Source organism: Orycteropus afer, unplaced genomic scaffold (genome assembly GCF_000298275.1).
Source record: "Orycteropus afer afer isolate SDZICR_OR568_19922 unplaced genomic scaffold, OryAfe1.0 scaffold00524, whole genome shotgun sequence".
Taxonomy (NCBI): Eukaryota; Metazoa; Chordata; class Mammalia; order Tubulidentata; family Orycteropodidae; genus Orycteropus; species Orycteropus afer.
Genome location: NW_006922111.1, coordinates 1,367,450 through 1,387,291, shown reverse-complemented (window position 1 = coordinate 1,387,291; position 19,842 = coordinate 1,367,450). Strand labels below are relative to the sequence as shown.

The following is a 19,842-nucleotide window of genomic DNA, read 5'->3' as shown; positions in this document are numbered from 1 at the left end:
CTAACCCAAGCCATGGTATTTTCAATCACCTCATATGCATGTAAGAGCTGGATAATGAATAAGGAAGACTGAAGAAGAGATGATGCCGTTGAGTTGTGGTGTTGGCAAAGAATACTGAGAGTACCATGGATGCTAAAAGAACTAACAAATCTGTCCTGGAAGAAGTGCAGCTGGAATCTCCTTGGAAGCAAGGATGACCAGACTTTGTCTCACCTACTTTGGTCATGTTGTCAGAGGGACCACTCCCTGGAGAAGGATATCATGTTTGGTAAAGTAGAGGGTTGATGAAAAAGGGGAAGGCCCTCAATGAGATGGATTGACACAGTGGCTGCCACGAGGGGCTCAGGTATAGCAAGGATAGTGAGTCTGGCACAGAACCGGACAGTGTCTGTTGTGCACAGGGTCGCTATGAGTTAGAGGTGACCTGATCAGAATGGTCAATAGTGGTAGCCGGGTGTATTGGTTACCTCTGGGCTTCTCTAACAGAAAATATCACAAATTGGATGGTTTTAGCAAACAGTTTACTCTCTTACAGTTTGGAGGTTTTAAGTCCAAGTTTAAAGCGCCAGGCTTTAGAGGCTGGGTGAAAGCCCCTCAACCTTGGGCTTCAGCTCTGCCTCCTGCTCCTGGCCCATTAAAGATGGAAGCCTTTCTTTACTCAGACAACTGCTGGCTGCTGAGGCCAACAAACCCAAGGTTGACAAGTAAAAAGGCACAGTCCCAATGTTACCAAACACAGCAGTCCACTGATTCAAGTACATTCAAAGTCCCAAGACTGGCAGAGCATGGCAGGCTGCTGAATGATTCAGTTATATGCAGGGTTCAAGTGTGCCACAAGCTAGAGACCATTCCGAAAGCTGCTTCTTATATCTAGTTCTGGTCTCAGGGTAGATGAGAGATAGTGGTTTGTGTAGACTATGAGTCCTGTGGAAGCTTTGTCTCTGAGCCTCCACTTTCCTTCATTCTTTTACTCTGGATGTGTAGAGACTAATAGTTGTATTTTACATGACTGTTCACAAACTTTTAAGACCCTATATGGTACTCACCAACTGGCATGTAGAACATAAACTTCACATACTATATTATGCCAATTGACCAAGCTGTTCCACGAGACTACAGTCCTAAGCCTTCAGACCTTATAAACAAGTCTGCAAGGTGTTTAATAAGTATTCATGTTTGTGCTCCATAGTTATGCTGTATGTTGTTGCTGTTGTTAGGTGCCATCGAGTCATCTCCGACTTGTAGTGACCCTATGTACAACAGAACAAAACACTGCCCAGTCCTGTGACAGCCCCATTATCCTTGCTAAAACTTGAGCCCATCGTTGCAGCCACTGTGTCAATCCATCTTGTTGAGGGCCTTCCCCTCCTTTGTTGACCCTCCACTTTACTAAGGATGACGTCCTTCTCCAGAGAATGGTCCCTTCTGACAGGACCAAAGTAGGTGAGATGAAGTCTGGCCATCCTCATTTCCAAGGAGTATTCCGGCTACACTTCATCCAGGACAGATCTGTTAGTTCTTTTAGCAGTCTACAGTACCTTCAGCATTCTTCACCAACACAACTCAAAGACATCAACACTTCTTCAGTCTTCCTATTCATTGTCCAGCTCTCACATGCATATGAGGTGACTGAAAACACCATGGCTTGGGTTATGAGCATCTTGTCTTCAAGGAGATATGTTTGCTCTTCAGCGCTTGAAAGAGGTCTTTTGCAACAGATTTGCCCAACGCAATACATCTTTTGATGTCTTAACTGCTGCTTCCATTGGTGTTGATTATAGAACCAAGTAATATGAAGTCTTTGACATCTTTAATCTTTTCTCCATCTATTGTGATGCTGTTTATTGATCCTGCTGTGAGGATTTCTGTTTTCTTTATATTGAGGTATAATCCATACTGGAGATTGTAATTTTTAATCTTCATCCATAAGAGCTCCAAGTCATCCTTACTTTCAGCAAAGTTGTGTTGTCTGTGTATCTCAGGTTGTTAACGAGCCTTCCTCCAATCCTGATACCACATTCTTCTTCATACAGTTCAGCTTCTAGGATTATTTGTTCAGCATACAGATTGAGTAAGTATGGTGAAAGAATACAACCCTGACACACTCCCTTTCTCATTTTTAACCACGCGCTATCCCCTCGTTCTGTTCGAACAACAGCCTCCTGGTCTATGTACAAGTTCCCCAAGAGTAAAATTAAGTGTTCTGGAATTCCCATTCTTCTGAATGTTATCCACAATTTGTTACAGCCACACAATCAAATGCCTTTGCATAATCAATAAAACACAAGTAAACATCTCTCTGGTGTTCTCTGCTTTCAGCCAAGATCCATCTAACATCTGCTTTGATATCCCTCGATACATATCTCCTTCTGAATCCAACTTGCATTTCTGGAGTTCTCTGTCAATAAACTGCTGCAACTGTTTTTGAATTATCTTCAGCAAGATTTTACTTGTGTATGATATCAATGATATTGTTTGATTGGTGTTCAATGCATTCCATGTTCTGCAGGATCACATTTCTTTGCAATGGGTACAAATATAGATCTCTTCTAATCAGCTGGCCAGGTAGCGGTCTTCCAAATCTCGTGGCACAGCCAGGTGAGTGCCTCCAGTGAGGCATTCATTTGTTGAAACATCTCAATGGGTATTCCATCAATTCCTGGAGCCTTGTTTTTCACTGGAGCTCTGGTAGGCACTTGACTGATAACCAGAAGGCTGGCGGCTCAAATCCACCAGCCCCTCCTCGGAAAGAAGGTTGAGCATTCACCAATTCCTTCAGAGCAGCTTTGACTTCCTTCTTCAATACTATTGGTTCTTGAGCATATGCCACCTCCTGAAATGGAGGAACATCTACCAAGTCTTTTTGGTATAGTGATTCTGTGTATTCCATCCATCTTCTTTTGATGCTTCCTACATCATTCAACATATTTCCCATTGAATCTTCCAACATTGCAATTCGAGGCTTAAATTTTTTCATCAGTTCTTTCAGCTTGAGAAATGCCAAGCATGTTCTTCCCTTTTGGTTTTTAAACTCCAGGTCTTTGCACATTTCATTATAGTAATTGACTTTATCTTCTTGAGCTGCTTTTGGAAATCTTCTGTTCAGCTCTTTTATCCTGTCAATTCTTCCATTTGCTTTAGCTACTCTCTGTTCAAGGTCAAGTTTGAGAGTCTCTTAGGACATCCATTTTGGTCTTCTTTTCCTTTCCTGTCTTTTTAATGACCTATTACTTTCTTCATGGATGATGTTCTTGATGTTGTCCTTTAATTCCTCTGGTTTTCAGTCACTGGTGTTCAATGCCTCAAATCTATTTTTTAGATAGTCTCTAAATTCAGGAAGGATATAAGCAAGGTCATATTTTGGCTCTCATGGACTTCTTTTAATTGTCTTCAGCTTCAACTTGAACTTACATATGAGCAGTTTAGGGTCTGTTTTATAGTCCGCTCCTGGCCTTGTTTTGGCTGAAGATAGTGAGCTTCTCCATCACCTCTTACCACTGATCTAGTCAATGTGATTCTTGTGTACTCCCTCTGGTGAAGTCCACGTGTACAGCCACTGTTTCTGTTGCTGAGAAAAGGTATTTGCATTGAATAAGTCATCTTGCAAAATTCTATCTTGCATTCTCCAGCGTCATTTCTATCACCAAAGCCTTATTTTTCAACTACTGGTGATTCTTCATTTCCAACTTTTGCATTCCAATCACCAGTGATAATTAACACATCTTGATTGCAACATGGATGTAGGGGGACTCAAATTTTTCCCGCTGCGCATGAATCCATGAATGACTGCAGCAGCTTATTGATTTGGGGTTACAAACAGATCTAGCAAGCAGGCTAACTTACAAGAAAGGGACCAGTGCCTAAGGCTGAAGGGATTTATGTAAGGCACAGTTCAGCAGTGTTTAGTGAGAAACTTAGTTTAAACTGATTATATTACAAAAGAAGAAACTTCTAAAATCAAAACCTAAGGTTTCACCTTAAGATACTAGAAAAGAGAAGAGCAAAGTAGGAAAACCAAAGGCAGATCTCCCAGAGCTGAGGTTGGTCACAGGCCCTCTTTTTTTCCCACCACTGTTAACAGGTTCTCCTCACGGACTGGGATGCCAGCCACTGGGCCTTCTCAGCGGATCAAAAAAGTAACTGCCTTCTTTGCGCTTAGCAATCCCTGATGGGGCCTACACTCGTGGGAACAAGGAGGGGTCAGCAGCCTTGGATCCATCCTGACGCCTGCCGGCCACCCCGTCTCATTGTCCTCCCTGCTCTCCCAACCCCTGCTGACCCCATGACCCTGCTGTCCCAGCCGCCTCGCTGTTGCTGCCACTCCCACCTACACCCCTGCCCCATGCTGCCCTGTGTTCTCGCGGCCCCCATGTCCCGCGACTCCCCCTCACCCCGTGACCCGTGCGGCCGGAACCACCCCCTACTGCCCCCACAACTCCCGCTACACCCAACGCTGTCCCGGCCGCTCTCGAGACCCTCGCGGCCGCCCCGCGACCCCCGCGGCCGTTGAGCGGAGTCCGTGGCCTCCTCGGCGCCTCTCTGCTTCTCACGGGCGGCGCCATGCTGCCGGGGCCCGCGCTCCTCCTCTTCCTGGGCCTGGGTCGCCTCCCGCCGCCCTCTGCTCCTCGCGGGGCCCAGGTCCCCGGTCCCGGGCCGCCGGCCTCGCTATCGGCCTTCCGCGCCCCGTCAGGGGACCAGCCTGGCGTCCCCGCTTGGGCCGAGGTCGCCGAGCCGCGGCGTCTCCGGGGCGCCCCGGGCCTTGCGATGCGCTGCAGCCAGGCCCTGCTCCGCCTGCGGCCCCGCGCGGCGGCCGCAGGCGGCGTTGTGTTCAGCGGCCGCCGCAGCCTTTACATGGCTCGACGCCAGGGCGCCGCTGCCAGGCCACGCTGGTACTGCCTCGGCGTGCGCGTCCTTGTGCGCGCCCGCGGCGGCCTCACCGCCCCCACCGACGTGCGCCTGCGCTTGGCGGCGCTCAGCGGCCGCCTCTCCCTGGCGTGGTTCGCGACGCTGCCCCGCCCTCTGCGTCACCCTTCGTGGACCTTTCACCTGCGCTTGCTCGGGCCCTGCGCGACGCGACGACCCCGCGACGCCGCGACGGGCCGCCAGTCCTCCGCCAGCTCCGCCGGCTCCCCGGCCGGCGTGGGCTTCGTGGCCGAAACCAAGTGTCCCACGGATGGCCCCACGCGCGTGATTCTAGAGGCCGTCAACTCGTACACTCCCAAAGCCATCGAGTCTTCGGTGTCCTGCCAGCTGAAACCCTGTGTCATCAACCAGGTAAAGGTCAACAGGAACAAAGCCCGTTCTCCAGTGCGGTTGACCTGGAAGACGGAGGCCACCCTGAACGCCAGTGTGGACGTCGACTGCCCAGATGCCCTCTCCATTACTCAGTTTTGGCAGGTCTTTTCCGTGCCGTCTGCCTTGGATGTGCCCGAGTGGACTAAACCTTTGGATGTACCCCAGCTGGAGACGAGGATAAATTCATCATTTCTCCATATCCCCAAGGCTTCTTTAATTTGGGGCGTGTATGTGGTTAATTTCGTCGTGGCCATCACCACATCCGATCCAGAAATGCCTCTGGTAAAAGACTCGGACTACATCTACGTGGAGGTTGTCAGAAGTAAATTGAAGGCCGTTATTCTAGGGGGTCCCAGCCTGACAATTAATTTCACAGATGGGCTGGTTCTGGACGGTTCCATGTCCTCCGACCCAGATGCAGACAACCCATTAGAGGGACTCACGTTTTTTTGGTACTGTACAACGAATCAGAGAAACTACAATGGAGATGAAATTGCAGTGCTGAGCCCTCACATTTGCCAGCCAGGGCAAACTGACCTGCACTGGCCATGGGCCTCTGGCCCTGTGCTAACACTTTTACCAGAAACACTGAAAGGTAACCAGGTGTATTTTTTCAGAATGGTGGTACAGAAAAGTGACAGAACAACCTTTGCTGATAGAAGGGTGTATGTGCTCCAAGGACCAGTACCTGTAACAAGTATGTCATGTATTGAAAACTGTGGTCGAAATTTAATGGTATCAGATAGATTTTCTTTGTTTCTAAATTGCACAAACTGTGCCATAAGCCGTATCTTCTATAAATGGTCAGTTTTGTCACCTATAGCTCACGAGATGCCATTTGATTGGATGGGGCAAGCTACAACAGGGAGAAACGGTGTTTACCTGTCTATAAAGGCTTTTGCTTTTAAGCAGTTTTTGGAAAAGAGGTACTGGGTTTCTCTGTATCTGTCAACTTGGGGTGGCGTGATCAGAACCTTTAGGCATGGCTTTGTTATTAACCACGGCCCTGAGATCGGAGAATGCAGCATTAATCCAGCAAAAGGAATTGCATTTGTTACCAAATTTGTTGTCGCGTGTAGTAATTTTAAGGATAAAGATGTCCCTCTGACATATAAAGTAATAGTTTCTGATTTGGACGGTATTGCTGAAATAAATTCTTTAAAAGAGAACACCTTGGGGGCCATCCTGTACTTGGGGACACAGCCTAGAACACCCCCTTCTTTTCTCCCAGTTGGTGTGCCAGCTAATCATTATGCCGTGAAGCTCTATGTTCAGGTTTATGACTCTCAGGGAGCTTTTTCTCAGGTGACTTTGTACGCTACCGTGCAGCCTCCTACTGATGAGAAATCGCCGAGGACGGTGCTCCATCAGTTACTCAGTGCTACCGTGGGACCAAATTCCTCGCTATCTACTTTGCTTCAAGAGCAGAATTTTTTATCTGCAGGTTACTTAATATATACAGTAACTTCTGTTTTGAATAGCATGAGAACTGACTTACCTCTCCTAGATAACAAAGCCAGTATCCGAACACACCTTCTCAATCAGTCTTTCCTTCTCCCTATAACCACTTTGGAGGAAATTAGCCAGGTAGTCACAATTATTGTTGAATTAGCCCAGAAAGAGTCTGAGTTCACCCAAGATGTTCAGAAACTTGCCATTGTGAGGTTATGGCAAGCAAATCAAGCACTACAAGCTTATCGACGAAGGGAGACACGCATCCGTTCCGAACAAATAGAAATAGTGAGTACTGGGATCTTTACTGTTTTGTCTAACATCCTTAAACAGATGGCTGCTCAGGAAGTTGTTCAAGATCCTTTCTATGTAATAGAATCTCTAGCAGACACGATACTGGCTAGTAAAGTGCCGGGGAGTAAAAGCACTGTACTGACAACCTCAAACTTGAACATGTATGTAAAGAAAGTTGAGAAGTGGGATGTTACCAGCTCCTTCACCAATCAGCAGCACTGCCGAAATTGTTTTTATCCAACACTAAATGAGAGCAGTGTTCCTGATTTGCCTCCAAATGCCCCAGTTTCCACAATGTTTTGTGAGTTTGCAGATGACCCCTTTCCTTGGTTAAATTATGGGGGAAACATTTCAGCAGAGGTGGTTGGAGTTAGAATGACAGGAGCCAAGGCTAACGGTGACGTGATTGAGATCACGCCTGATGTAGTGGAAGTGTACCTAATCAGAAAAAATTTGACCTCTACTGCTTTTAATCTCACAATGGGACCCAACAGTGAACCTGGTGAGGTGGCCAAGCCCTTGAAAAAGACGACAGGGGCATTTCGCTTCGAAGTGGACAGCGGAGTAATCAAGGAGTTGTTGGTCCATATTGTGACTGGCGTGACTGTGCTGTTCAAGGTGTTGGTGTTTGCAGGCAGTCAGATCACCCCTTCTGCTCTGGTGGCCACCTTCCTCGTGCCCCATGACATGCCTCCTACTGCCAACCAGAGTGACCTCTTTGACCCAGCCTGTTCAGTGAAGGAGGCCCGTGTAGTTTGCCTTCCCCAGTCCCTGCTGCAGGCAATAGCTCAACACAGACGCTCATCCAAGTACACTGTATCTGTGGTTCTGCAGGCCCCTCGTTTTGTCTTGACTCCCAATGACAAGCTAGTGAGAATTTCTCTTTTCAGCGTTCACTGCTTGGACATGTATGGGATCCAGAGCGATTGGAGAGAAGATAATTGCATTCTTGGTGAGAAGACTAGCTGGCTCAAAGTGCACTGTGTCTGCAGGAACAAAATGAGGGCCAGGCGGCAGCTGAGCCCCATTGTAAACCTGACCAGCATTCAGCTACATACCCACTTTCTGACGGCCAAGGTGATTGTGGTCCCAAATCCCGTAGATCTACAGCTGGAGGTCATCAAGAACATCATCCAAAACCCTGTGACCCTCTTCACTGTGCTTTTCATCATGCTTATCTACATAGTCCTTGCTTTCTGGGCCTTGCACAGGGATGCAATGGACCAGTTTCTCAGGCATCGGGTGATAGTTCTACCTGACAATGACCCTTATGATACCATGTGCTACCTGGTCACTATTTTTACAGGAAGCCGTTGGGGGTCTGGAACCAAGGCTGATGTGTTTGTCCAGCTTATGGGGACGGAGAGTACCAGTGATGTGCATTGTTTAAGCCATCCATATTATACATCTCTTTACCGAGGAAGCATCAATACTTTCCTCCTAACAACGAAAAGCAACTTGGGGGACATCCACTCCATTCGTGTGTGGCACAACAATGAAGGCAAAACACCCAGTTGGTACTTGAGTCGGATCAAAGTGGAAAATCTGTTCACCAGACGCATCTGGCTGTTTATGTGCCGGAAATGGCTTTCTGTTGACACCTCTTTGGACAGGAAATTTTGTGTTACCCCCTCAGATGCACCTCTCAACAGAACAGACTTTTTCCTTATAAGTACAACATATGAGCTAGGGAAAAGTCACATGTGGTTCTCTGTTTTCGCTAGTGTCATTGCTAAGCCAGTCAGCAGGCTACAGAAATTGTCTTGTTGTTTAACAGTGTTGTTAAGTAGTCTTCTTTGTAATATTATGTTCTTTAATGCCAACAGAAAAGGAGACACTGATTCAAAAAGGTTATACTACATCAGATTAATGATGATAGGAATTGAAAGTGCCTTAATTACAGTCCCTGTGCAATTATTGTTAAGTTTCTTGTTCACCTATTCCCAGAAGAAACCTATTCAAATGCATCTAGAGGAGGTAGCTCCTCGCAAGCATCATCCTGTGATGTCAGAAGAGAGTGGATTCTGGGACGAACGGTTGAGAAAGTGGTATGCTTATGAAACCACTAAGCCACATACCAGGGAGGCTGACAAGCTCACATCTACGAGCAATCCTGAACATCCTAAGGCTTCTAGACAGACCACCTTTAAAACCCAGCACAAGCTTGAGGAAGCAGAGGCCAAGGCCCCACAGACCCGTAGCAGTAGAACAAATTCCAACAACAACAACAACAACGTAAGATACGATCAAGATGTTCTTCCTGAAGAGCCTCCTCCCCAACAAAAATCTAAGCCTAAGGCTAGGATTCTTCTGCCTCAGTGGTGTGTTTATGTAGCATGGTTCTTGGTTTTTGCCATTTGTAGCATATCATCATTCTTTATTGTGTTTTACGGACTGACTTATGGCTATGACCTGTCAAGACGATGGCTCTTCACATCTTTTTGTTCATTCTTTCAGTCAGTTTTTCTGGTGCAGACATTTAAAATTATACTTTTGTCAGGTTTCAGAACAAATAAGCCCAAGTACTGTAAAAATCTTCCATGGACAATTAAATGTCATTACATAGAGATCAGGCTTCATGGACTGGGGAAGGATCCGGCTGAAAAGCACAGGCAGCATCTCCGGATCCACCACATCCGGGGCACCAGGATGTATCAGCCTCTCACAGAGGATGAAATTAGAATATTCAAAAGGAAGAAGAGGATAAAGAGAAGAGCACTCCTCTTCCTCAGTTACATTCTAACGCACTTTATCTTCCTTGCCCTCTTGCTTGGCCTCGTCACACTCCTGCAGCATACTGACTGCTTTTACTATAACAAATTTATTTGCGATTATTTCTCTGTAGACCTTGCCACAGTCACTAAGCTGGAACACATCTATAGGTGGCTGAACAACGTGGTGTTGCCTTTGTTCCACAATGACCTGAACCCAACATTTCTTTTCGATAGCTCCTCCAAAATCCTTGGCCTTCCACTGATGCGGCAAGTGAGAGCAAAGCCTAGTGAAAAGAAATGTCTGCCTGATAAAATCATTGTCCTAAATAGCATCCAGAGGGAAATTCATTGTCATCCCAAGTATGGAATTGACCCAGAAGACACAAAAAACTATGCCAGCTCTTGGAATGCTGTTGATGAACAAGCTATTGGCCAGAATCCCAATGGGTTTACTTATAAGCCACATGAAAAGAAATGGGCATATTATTCCTATGGGGTGCTCCATACCTATGGATCAGGGGGCTATGCATTCTATTTTTTCCCAGATCAGCAGCAGTTTAATTCCACACTGAGGCTCAGGGAACTCCAAGGAAATAACTGGCTTGATGAGAAGACATGGGCTGTGATTTTGGAACTTACTACTTTTAATGCAGATATGAATCTGCTCTGTAGCATTTCTGTCATATTTGAGGTCTCTCAGTTGGGAGTTGTAAACTCAAGTGCATCTGTGTATTCCTTCTCACTTGCTGACTTCAACAGGAACACTTCAGCAGAAATCTACCTGTACCTGGCCATTCTCATCTTTTTTGTAGCCTATATTGTCGACGAGGGCTATATCATTACGCAAGAAAGAGCCTCCTACGTGAGAAGTGTGTATAATTTACTCAACTTTGCTCTAAAATGCATATTTACTGTTCTGATTGTGCTCATTTTCAGGAAACACCTCTTGACCACGGATATCATTCACTTTTACTTGTCACACCCTAAGAAGTTCATTCCATCTCATGCTGTTTCTCAAGTAGATCACCTCATGAGGATAACTTTGGGTTTCCTGTTATTTTTGACAATTTTGAAAACCCTCAGGTATTCCAGAGTCTTCTATGATGTGCGACTGGCTCAGAGGGCTATCCAAATTGCTCTTCCCGGCATTTGCCACATGGCCTTTGTGGTGTCCATTTATTTCTTTGTATACATGGCTTTTGGCTACCTAGTATTTGGGCAGCATGAGTGGAACTACAGTAACTTGATTCATGCCACCCAGACAGTATTCTCCTATTGTGTCTCAGCTTTTCAGAACACTGAATTTTCCAGTAACAGGGTCCTTGGGGTCCTGTTTCTCTCGTCTTTTATGCTGATCATGATCTGCATCTTGATCAACCTGTTTCAGGCAGTGATTCTGTCTGCCTATGAGGAGATGAAGCAGCCCGTGTATGAGGAGCCATCAGATGAAGCAGAAGCAATGACCTATTTGTGTCGTCAGCTAAGAACAGTGTTTCGCCTCCTGACCTTCCAGTCCAGGTCCAAAGATGAACCTGAGTTTGTCATCAACATGCTCTATGGACAGCCAGAGAAGAACAACCGCCGGTATCTGGGTCTGAAGACCAGAAATATTAATGGGAAGAAGATGGTTTATCTCGTTGTTTGATCAATGAATTTCTGGAGCCACAAGAAAGATTTGCCCCCAGTGCTGTCTGTGGAATTAAGGCACGTTTAGTGGCCAAGTCGTGCTTTCTATCCATATCCTTCACGATGCAGCTCCTGTCCTTCACAGTATCCCCACTTTTGGCCTCTTGTTTTTAGGATTGTGAAAGGAGTGTACTGTCTGGGGAGAGGAGGACCACAGTGTGTGGTTTGGGGATAGAATTCCCTTTATCAGGGAGTTGTGTAATTCCTGGTACAGAGACAATCCTTACTTCTTTGGAGCCTGCAGCAATTTAGAGGGATTAGAGCCGCTAGTTTTGAGGACCAGATTTAGGGGTGGGAGCCGAAGAGGCCTTGCCTGGGCACGGCACCCTCCTGCTCCTTCTGTGTTCAACCCAAATTGGAATCTGCATCCCTGCTACTTTACAACAGAACACCAGACTCTTCAGCCTTGTTTGGTGTCCCTTTGCAGACCGGGGCTGCTAAGCTTTCCCCCCCCTCCCCAAATCCTAGCTGGCCTAGTGCACTAGGGGTCTTATGGGCAGTTTCTAGTATTTCCCTTCTTGTTTGGGTATGGGGGGATAGGAGCTGGGGATCTGAAGTCTGAGCTTCACACCCACTCCTTAAGGCTACTACTACAAGTTAAAGATGTAAAACTTAGTAACATTTTCTAACCTAGAGAAACAGCTTTTGCCAAACAACAAAGAGTGTGTATGGGTTCACGTTGAAATACGGTAAATGCTACGTACATTGACTATACCTATACATACATTCAGGGTTTGAGCACTTGGTTATTTATGACATTGATTATTTAGGGATGATAATGAAAACCTTTATCATTTAAGAGCAGCATGAGTAGCAGTGTTGCCTTGTCACTCAGAAGTGTGTGATCATTTATGCCCATATAATGTCAAGCTTGAACACCATTAAACATGAGGTTTCATCTGTGAGACTTGCAGTGATTCATTCGTGTGCGTGCCAGCCACCCAAAGTCAAAGGCCAGAGAAGGGAGTCGCCAACCAGGTGGGCAGCTGCTTCTCACCAAGTGTTGGCTGTTCCATGCTGTCCCCTCAGAATCCTGCATTGCATGGTGTTGGCATTGGGACTCCGTGCTCTGCCACCATCTGCACGCGCAGTCCATCCTTTCCTCCGGAGGGGATGTCCGAGAAGCTCGGGCAGGGAGAGGCCGCCTGCCAAGAGTGAAAACCAGTTGGCTCAGTGGCTCGCCCAAGGCCACCCAGCTCATCCAGGCCCCCACATTCTGAATGCAGTGCATTTTCCTTAGGCACGGCCTCGTTACCACTGGACTTCATACGGGGGAACAGAATAAACATGTGGCAACTTGGTCATCTGTCCTCACAGAAGCCATCCTCTCCAAAGCCAGCAGTTGGCTAGTCAAGTCTGGTGGGGCTCACGGTGTCACCGGGAGGAGAGCGGCAGCAAGCGAGCTAACCAAGACCAAACGCTTCAGCCCGCAGGCCGCTTTCACTCAGGAGCGCAGGACTGAGCTAGGTCAGGCCCGTGTCCCTCGCTTCGCCCCTCCGAGGAACCCCGTGTGAAGGGAAGTGAGCCTCCTGGCCGCCACAACAGCGGGCCAAGTCTGCCTGTTCGCGCTGCAGCAGCTAGGCTGCCACCTTCCTTCAGCCCCGCCTGGCATTTGCGCATGTTCCCAGATATCCGTGCTGCGCTTTCCAGGCCAACACCGCACTGATTCCCGCCAAGTGGGGGGCGGGGGAAGACGAAGAAAAGGGGCGGGGCCGGCGACGAAGCCACGCCTCACGCAGCTCCAGCGTGCGCCCGAGGCCTGTTTCTCAAGAAACGCAATCGGCCACGAAACCCCGCCCCGCGCCCTGCCGCGCGTGCGTCCGAGACTTGTTCCTTAAGGGGCGGATTCAGCGACGAAGTCCCGCCCTGCCCTGTTCCGCGCGTGCGCTCGGGGCACGGTCTCTCAGGGAGGCGGAGCAGGCAGCGAAGCTCCGCCCCCCGCTGCGCTGCGCGTGCGCTCGGGGCTCACCCGACGGGGGCGGAGCTGTGTGCGGAGGTGAGTGTGTGTGGCGGCCGCGCGGCGACGGCGGCGTTGTTGTTGTTGTTGTTGTTGTTGTTGTTTTCGGCGGCGTCTCCGAGCGAGTCCCGCTAGGTCACTGGTCCAGGCCTCAACACCTTAGTGAGCGCGGTGCGGCCCTGAACGTCAGAGGCTGAGGCCTGTTACTCAGAGCGGCTGCTGGCTCGAGTGTGGGGGGGACTGGGGCCGCGGGGAAGCCGCCGCGTCGCGCATGGCGGGCCCCGGAGCACTCCTGACCCTGTGTGCTCGGGTGCGAGGGGAACGTGTTCCCGGTGAGAAGGCCACGGGCCCCCAGCGCCCGACACGTGTTGACCTCCGGAAACGCACAGCAGCCCTGGGAAGGACCCAGGGAGCACCATTGGACAGATGGGGAACGGAATTAGGTTCCCAAGCATCCACGATAAGACAGATTTTTCCCCGTTGCCCCAAGTGGGATAGCCTGACATTGTGCAGTCCGTGCTTGCAAGGTCTGATGAGGGTTCGTCCGACTGCACACCGAGTGCCGGGCATCACAGGTTGGGAAGAGCTGAGAGATCACCGCGGAGAGTAGGCAAAGAAAAAGTGGACAGTCTGCAACTCCCTAACTTCTTGAACCCATTCATTAGATGGCTGAGGTTACAGCACGGCCCCAAAACACCAAACTCCTTTGCCTTTGAGTGGATTCCTGCTCACAGCGACCTGTAGGGCAGAGTAGAACTGCCCTGTAGGGTTTCTTAGCTGTGAACTTCACTGGTTTTTCCACGGAGCAGCTGTTGAGTTTAAGTTGGTTTGCAGCCAAGTGCTTTACCACTGCGCCACCAGCGCCCCTCAGCAGGGTAACCAGTTAGCTAGAAGTCTAAGGAAAGTAGGCACCTCCAAGACAGCACGGGGAAGGCTCCGTAGGAGCAGGTAGGAATTCTGCCCAAATTGCTTTAGGGAAATGCTGTATAGTGAGTGTGGGCTGGTGCGAGAGCGTAGAAACTCAGCCATAGTTGGCATGCTTTGGCAGGCTCTTCACAAACCATCACAGGGTGCTCTGGGAAAAATGGGGAGCAGGGCAGAAAACGAGAAACCCCATTGGTGCAGGCCGGGAGGGGGAGAAGGTTGCTGTGGTTGCTTCCTTCCTGGATCTTTCGCGCTTGCCTGGATCCTTCTGCCTTATGGATCAGAAACCTTAATCTGCTGGGGGATGGACAGCAAACCCTATCACCCCGTGGGCATAGGCGAAGACCTCCTGCAGCTAGGGAGAGAGAAAAGGAGAAACACTCCACCTTGGGGAGGGGACAAAAACTATCCCGGGAACAGACGGCTAGAGTTCACCTATTGCTGGGGAAGGTGCAGGATTCCTGAAAAAACTTTACCCCAACACCCAGGGACTCAGGGCCAGTCTCAGACTGAAGGTGGGTCAGGATAACAGAGAACCCACCACCAGGCAAGCAGGGACTGAGTAACAAGCAACTGAAGTCTACCACTGGGATGGTCAAGAGACTTGTCTGAGGCTAAGGGAGGCCTAAAGCTGAGGGTGGAGTACACATGGAGAGAAATCCTGCATCAGACTGAATTCTAACCCCAAGCACGAGGTGATGCTGGAGAAATTTGAAGCCAGTAATGCCCTGAGGGAAGCAGTGGCAACAACTAACCAAATTCACCTCCTCTCCTGACTCGGCTGACTCGGTATTTCCTAGCAGGAAAAAAAAAGAATGCCCCTTTTCAGGCATAAATACTACTTACCTTGGTCTGCACTGTCTTACAAATGATGTCCAGGTTAGAATCAAAATAGAGACAAAAAATAAAAACAAACTCCACTGTCAAGAGTCAAAACAATCAATAGAACCAGATTAGCTGTGACTCAGAATGATCAGACAGTTTAAAATAAAAGTAATACATTACAGGCTCTAGTGGAAAAGGTGTACAACATGCATAAACAAGGAATATCAGCAGCCAAAGAAAAGGAGTTATATGGAAATGCTAGAAGTAAACTTAACATGAAGAATACCTTCAAGGGGCCCATCAGCTGATGTGACACAATGAGGAAAAGAGACACACATGAAGCTAATTCAGTAGAAGTTAGGTAATTCTATTTGGGTAAACAAGGAGAGAAAGAGTGGGGAAAAAGATCAGAATGTTCAAGGACAATCCAGATGGTCTAACATACAGTAAAACTGCAAAAGCCAGCACCTGTGAAAGAAACCTGTGAAAGGGAAAATAAAAATATTTTCCAGTAAGAGAACAACAGAAAGTGGTAAGACTACACCCTGTCAAAGGTTAAACACTTGGGAGGCACAGAAGGACAAAGCAGTCCTGCCGGGTCACGGCTCTGTCTTTGCGTGTTGGAGTCGCAGCAGAGAGAGTGAATGAGGCAGAAGCATTTGAAGTGATAAAAGCCTTAAGTGCGTGAAAGTAACAGGTAACACCATAGAGCACGGACTTTGCTCAAAGCAGCATAGCAGGATAAGTTTTTGAAAAGAAGAAACCCAAAACCTAAATATGTATTCAAACTGCTGAAACCTAAAGGTAAAGAGGAGATCTGCAGGCCCTGTTTGTCCCTGTTTTGCAGATGGCATCTGAGACAGAGGGCATGCCTCAGGGTGTGTTCCAGTGCCAGCTCTGTGCTGTGTCAGCTCCTTACAGCTACGTGGGGCAGAAGCCCCCCAACACCCGGTCTGTCGTGTAAGTACATATTTTCTGGGCCTGTGGCCTGGGAAGCGCCAGCAGCCCCGGAAGTGCCTGCCCCAAGCTGCTGGCTGGGCTGGTGGCCAAGCCTGTGGCTGTCACGTGCTGTGTTGTAGGCCTGTCCCCACCCGGGCCATGGATACTGCAGCGGTGGCCCGCATGGCCCTGGGAAAGGCTCCTTAGAATCTCCAGGCCCCGGCCTCCCCCTCAGCCCACGGCCCAGGCCGCCAAAGTCCGGCAGAGCTGAGGATGAAGGGAGCCTCGGGGGCCGCCTCATCTCAGGCTGTGCCCTTGTTTCTGCCCCTCCTGCTCCCTGTGGAGGCGCTTTCTTAGCGGGAAGCCTGACTTCCGTGCTGCGCTGGTGGGAGTGTGTCCTGTGGACCCTGGCTCCTGAGAGTCTGGCCCTGCAGGCCTGAAGGGGCCAAGGGGTCCCGGGCTCGTTTGTGGCCCTCATGGGGGAAAGCTGACCCGTGTGTTACAAGGTGACACAGTGAGGAGGACAAGGGTCCTTTCTTCTGGTTCCTCTGCTGACCAGGAAGCTGGGGTGTTAGCATGGGGCCCTGTCAGTCTCATCAGATGTGCAGTGTGAGCCAGGCCTGCCTCTGGGGCTCTGGGGTGTGGGGGGACCCTGGGTTGCCCTGGGAGGAAGCAGGCAGCTTGAGAGGAACTGCTGTCTGCTAGGGTTGCAGGGGAGGGTTTGGGAAGGCAGAAGGAGCCCTATCTTCCCCAGCCCTCCCCTCCCCCCCCAGTGGGTCTGGGCTCATAGCACGCTAGCCCTTTAGGCTGAGGAGGCGGTTCTTTGTGGTTCCTTCCACCGTGGCCCCAATTCCTGGGTTGCTGCTTCTTACCTTACTCCTGCGGCCTGGGTAGACCAGTCCCTGGCCCTGACGAGCACGTGTCTGGGCCATTCTGACAGCTGCTGTCCTGTCTGGCAGCCTCCTGGAGGAATGCTACATCCTGAAGGACCCCTTCACCGCAGACAGGGGCAGGTTCCTGGTCCTTGGCTCTCGATGCAGCATTTGTGGCAGGCTGGTGTGCGTGGGCCCGGTGAGTTAGCCATTTGGGGCTGGGTGCCCCACACATGCCCATGGGAGAAGACCCATGACCAGAGCCTTGCCGAGGGTGACGTGAGCAGCAGCCTTTCCTCACCGTGGTCACCCAGCAGCCCCTGCAGTCACTAGGTGGGGTGGGCGGTCAGAGTTCTTTGGGGCCAGCTGGCCCACCCCATTATATGTGGGGCCCTGTAGCCTAGAGGGTGCAGAGGTATAGGAAGGGGCAACCTAGGGTCAGTTAAGGGCTCTTGGAGTGGCCTGAAGAATGCTGGGAAATCAATTCTTGGAGGCTCTGTGACCCTTCTAGTGGCCCCAAGTGATTCTCCCCTGCCTCCCAGTGGTGCCCGTGGCCAGCGTCCTCTCCACACTGAGGGAGGACTCTCTCGTTCTCGGGGGCCTTCCAGAGGGAGGATGTTGCTGTTCTTGAGCCTTTGCTGTGTGCCGGGCCTCCGGCTCGGGACGTATTTCACGGGGCAGGCTTCACCAGTCCGTCCCCACACCTAGTCGGTGAAACAGCACCGCGCCCATTTCAGAGATGAGGACACTGAGGTTCAGAGAGGCTGAGTGGGCCATGTTCATCTGGTTCTCTGCACCTGCTTGAAAACCCGCAGTGGGAGGAGGTGCAGCAGGATGGCTGAGGGGTGTGCCAGTGGACACAAGTGATATGGGGGTGAGGAGCCCCGTAGTACTCGGCCCTGGCATACAGGGCCAACAAGGGGTGCTGAGTCACAGACCATGTTTCAAAGCCAGACTCTACCCTCAAAGGTCAGGCTGGGGCTGGGTGGGAAGCCACAGTGTGGGCAGGGGCCACATTGCGAGTGCCTGAGGCCTATGGAGTGCCTGGGACCTGAGAGAAGGTTCTGGAAAAGGAGGACTGGGAGGGCAGGGGCAGCACAGAGCTCGCTGTGCCACCCTTGGAGATGGGAGGTGCCCACGCAGCACCCAGAAGCCTCCACCTTCCTGTGATGAGGTGCTTGGTTGCTACCCAGTCCGTCTCCGTGGACAGTTCCTTCTAAGTACCACAGGAGGTGTGGCCTTGCGTCAGCTGAGGTATAGTCTAAGCTGCTGTAACAAAGAGACCCCTAAACACTGTGGGCTCGGTAAGAGAGAGATGCGTTTACTTACTTTTTCTCTGGAGAAGAGTCCAGGAGCAGGCAGTCCAGAGCTGGGGGACCGTCCCTTTTGGGTCCACTCTGCTCCCATCCCCCACCTTCAGCCCGACTCCCAGCTAGCTGCTCATTCCTTTGAAGGGATGTCTGGGAAGCGAGGGGCCCAGCTTCCAGTGACAGGATGCAGTCATAGGGCCGTGCGCAGGTGCCAAGGAGTCCAGGGAACATGGTCCAGAGGGGCTGTGTGCCGAGTCAGGCTCAGGAGCCTGGTATTAAAGGACACTGTTGGACATGTCCACTGACCTGTGGCAGCCTGTGGGCCACGGGGCTGTCCCCATGGACCCTGCCATGGTCATCAGAAGAGGCAGGGACTTGAAGCTTCTGACTCTTGTCTTTGGGATGGGACCCTCAGCCCCTTGAGGATAGCCACACTCCTGGTGACCTTTATCCATCTCAGCCTCCTGGCAGCAGGTGGCAGCTTCCTGGCCGTGTTCACTGGGGCATCCTGGGACATAGTGCCTTTTCAGCTGAGTGCAGCCTCCCTGTGAACTTGGCCCTTCACGCACTGTCCCTCTGCCTGCTGGAGTCCTGACACTTTGAGAGCCCGCTTACTGCCAGCAGGCACGCACCTTCTCTACCTGGGCGTCCCCAGGCCCAGCCGAGCCTCATACCCTCTTCCGAGCGGCCTTCTGCTCCTGTCTCCTTAGTGGAGCCCCAGACAGGCACATGGGCCTGTCCCGCTGCACGCTCCCATCAGCCCTGCTCACACCTGCTCGGCCGTGACCTTGGCTGGGCCTTGTCAGTTCGGGTCTCTCTCAGCACCCCTGCCCCAGCCCCCCTGGCGGTTCTTCAGCCACTTCCTTTTCTCACGGACAAGGATGAAGCCCCTCCAGGTGACTGCGCCCCAGGGGCCCTGGTCTCGTGTCTGCTGTTCCAGCTCTGGCCACCGCCCCCGTTTCTGTGTGTCTGGGGCCCTGGCCTCTGGGGGAAGCTGCTCCCGGTCCCGGGTACTCAGCCTGTTCCTCCCCCCTTCCTCGTCAGGATTGCAGCTTATTCTACTCCAAGAGATTCTGCCTCCCTTGTGTCCGCGAGAACATGAACGCTTTCCCACAGGAGATCCGGCAAGATGTGGAGAAGAGGAAAGCTTTGGCCAAGACGCCCTGCGGCGAGCCCGGTTCTCGGACCTGAGGGCTGGGTGAGCCCTGTGTGGAGCTGCTGGGCCGGCTGGGTGTCCACAGCCCAGGCCAGGCCACCCCTGAACTGGAGGCCACAGTGCCTGTCACTTTCTGGGCTGTGTCTGCGTGCAGCTTGGGGGAGCCGGGGAGGCTGGCCTGCAGTAGCAATGGCAGATGGACTAACACCTCACCAGTCCGGTCCACAAGGCCTAACTCCTCCAGTTCCAAGGTCGCGGGGCATTGGTGTAGCTGGGCCTAACACCTCACCAGTCTGGTCCACAAGGCCTAACTCCTCCAGTTCCAAGGTCCCGGGGCACCGGTGTAGTTGGGCCTAACACCTCACCAGTCTGGTCCACGAGGCCTAACTCCTCCAGTTCCAAGGTCCTGGGGCACCGG

The 19,842-nt window shown here is 50.7% G+C and overlaps 2 protein-coding genes across 2 annotated transcripts; both read left to right on the top strand.

Annotated features, from left to right (window-relative positions):
* Positions 1–4,560: 4,560 nt before the first annotated feature.
* PKDREJ (polycystin family receptor for egg jelly) lies at positions 4,561–11,400 on the top strand. Its single transcript, XM_007955649.1, has one exon. The coding sequence runs from the start codon at positions 4,561–4,563 to the stop codon at positions 11,398–11,400; it is 6,840 nt and encodes a 2,279-aa protein (XP_007953840.1).
* Positions 11,401–15,994: 4,594 nt separating this feature from the next.
* Positions 15,995–19,459, top strand: CDPF1 (cysteine rich DPF motif domain containing 1). The gene is made up of 3 exons (XM_007955640.1): positions 15,995–16,107; positions 17,046–17,157; positions 19,313–19,459. The coding sequence occupies exons 1-3, from the start codon at positions 15,995–15,997 to the stop codon at positions 19,457–19,459; spliced, it is 372 nt and encodes a 123-aa protein (XP_007953831.1).
* The last annotated feature ends 383 nt before the right edge of the window (positions 19,460–19,842 follow it).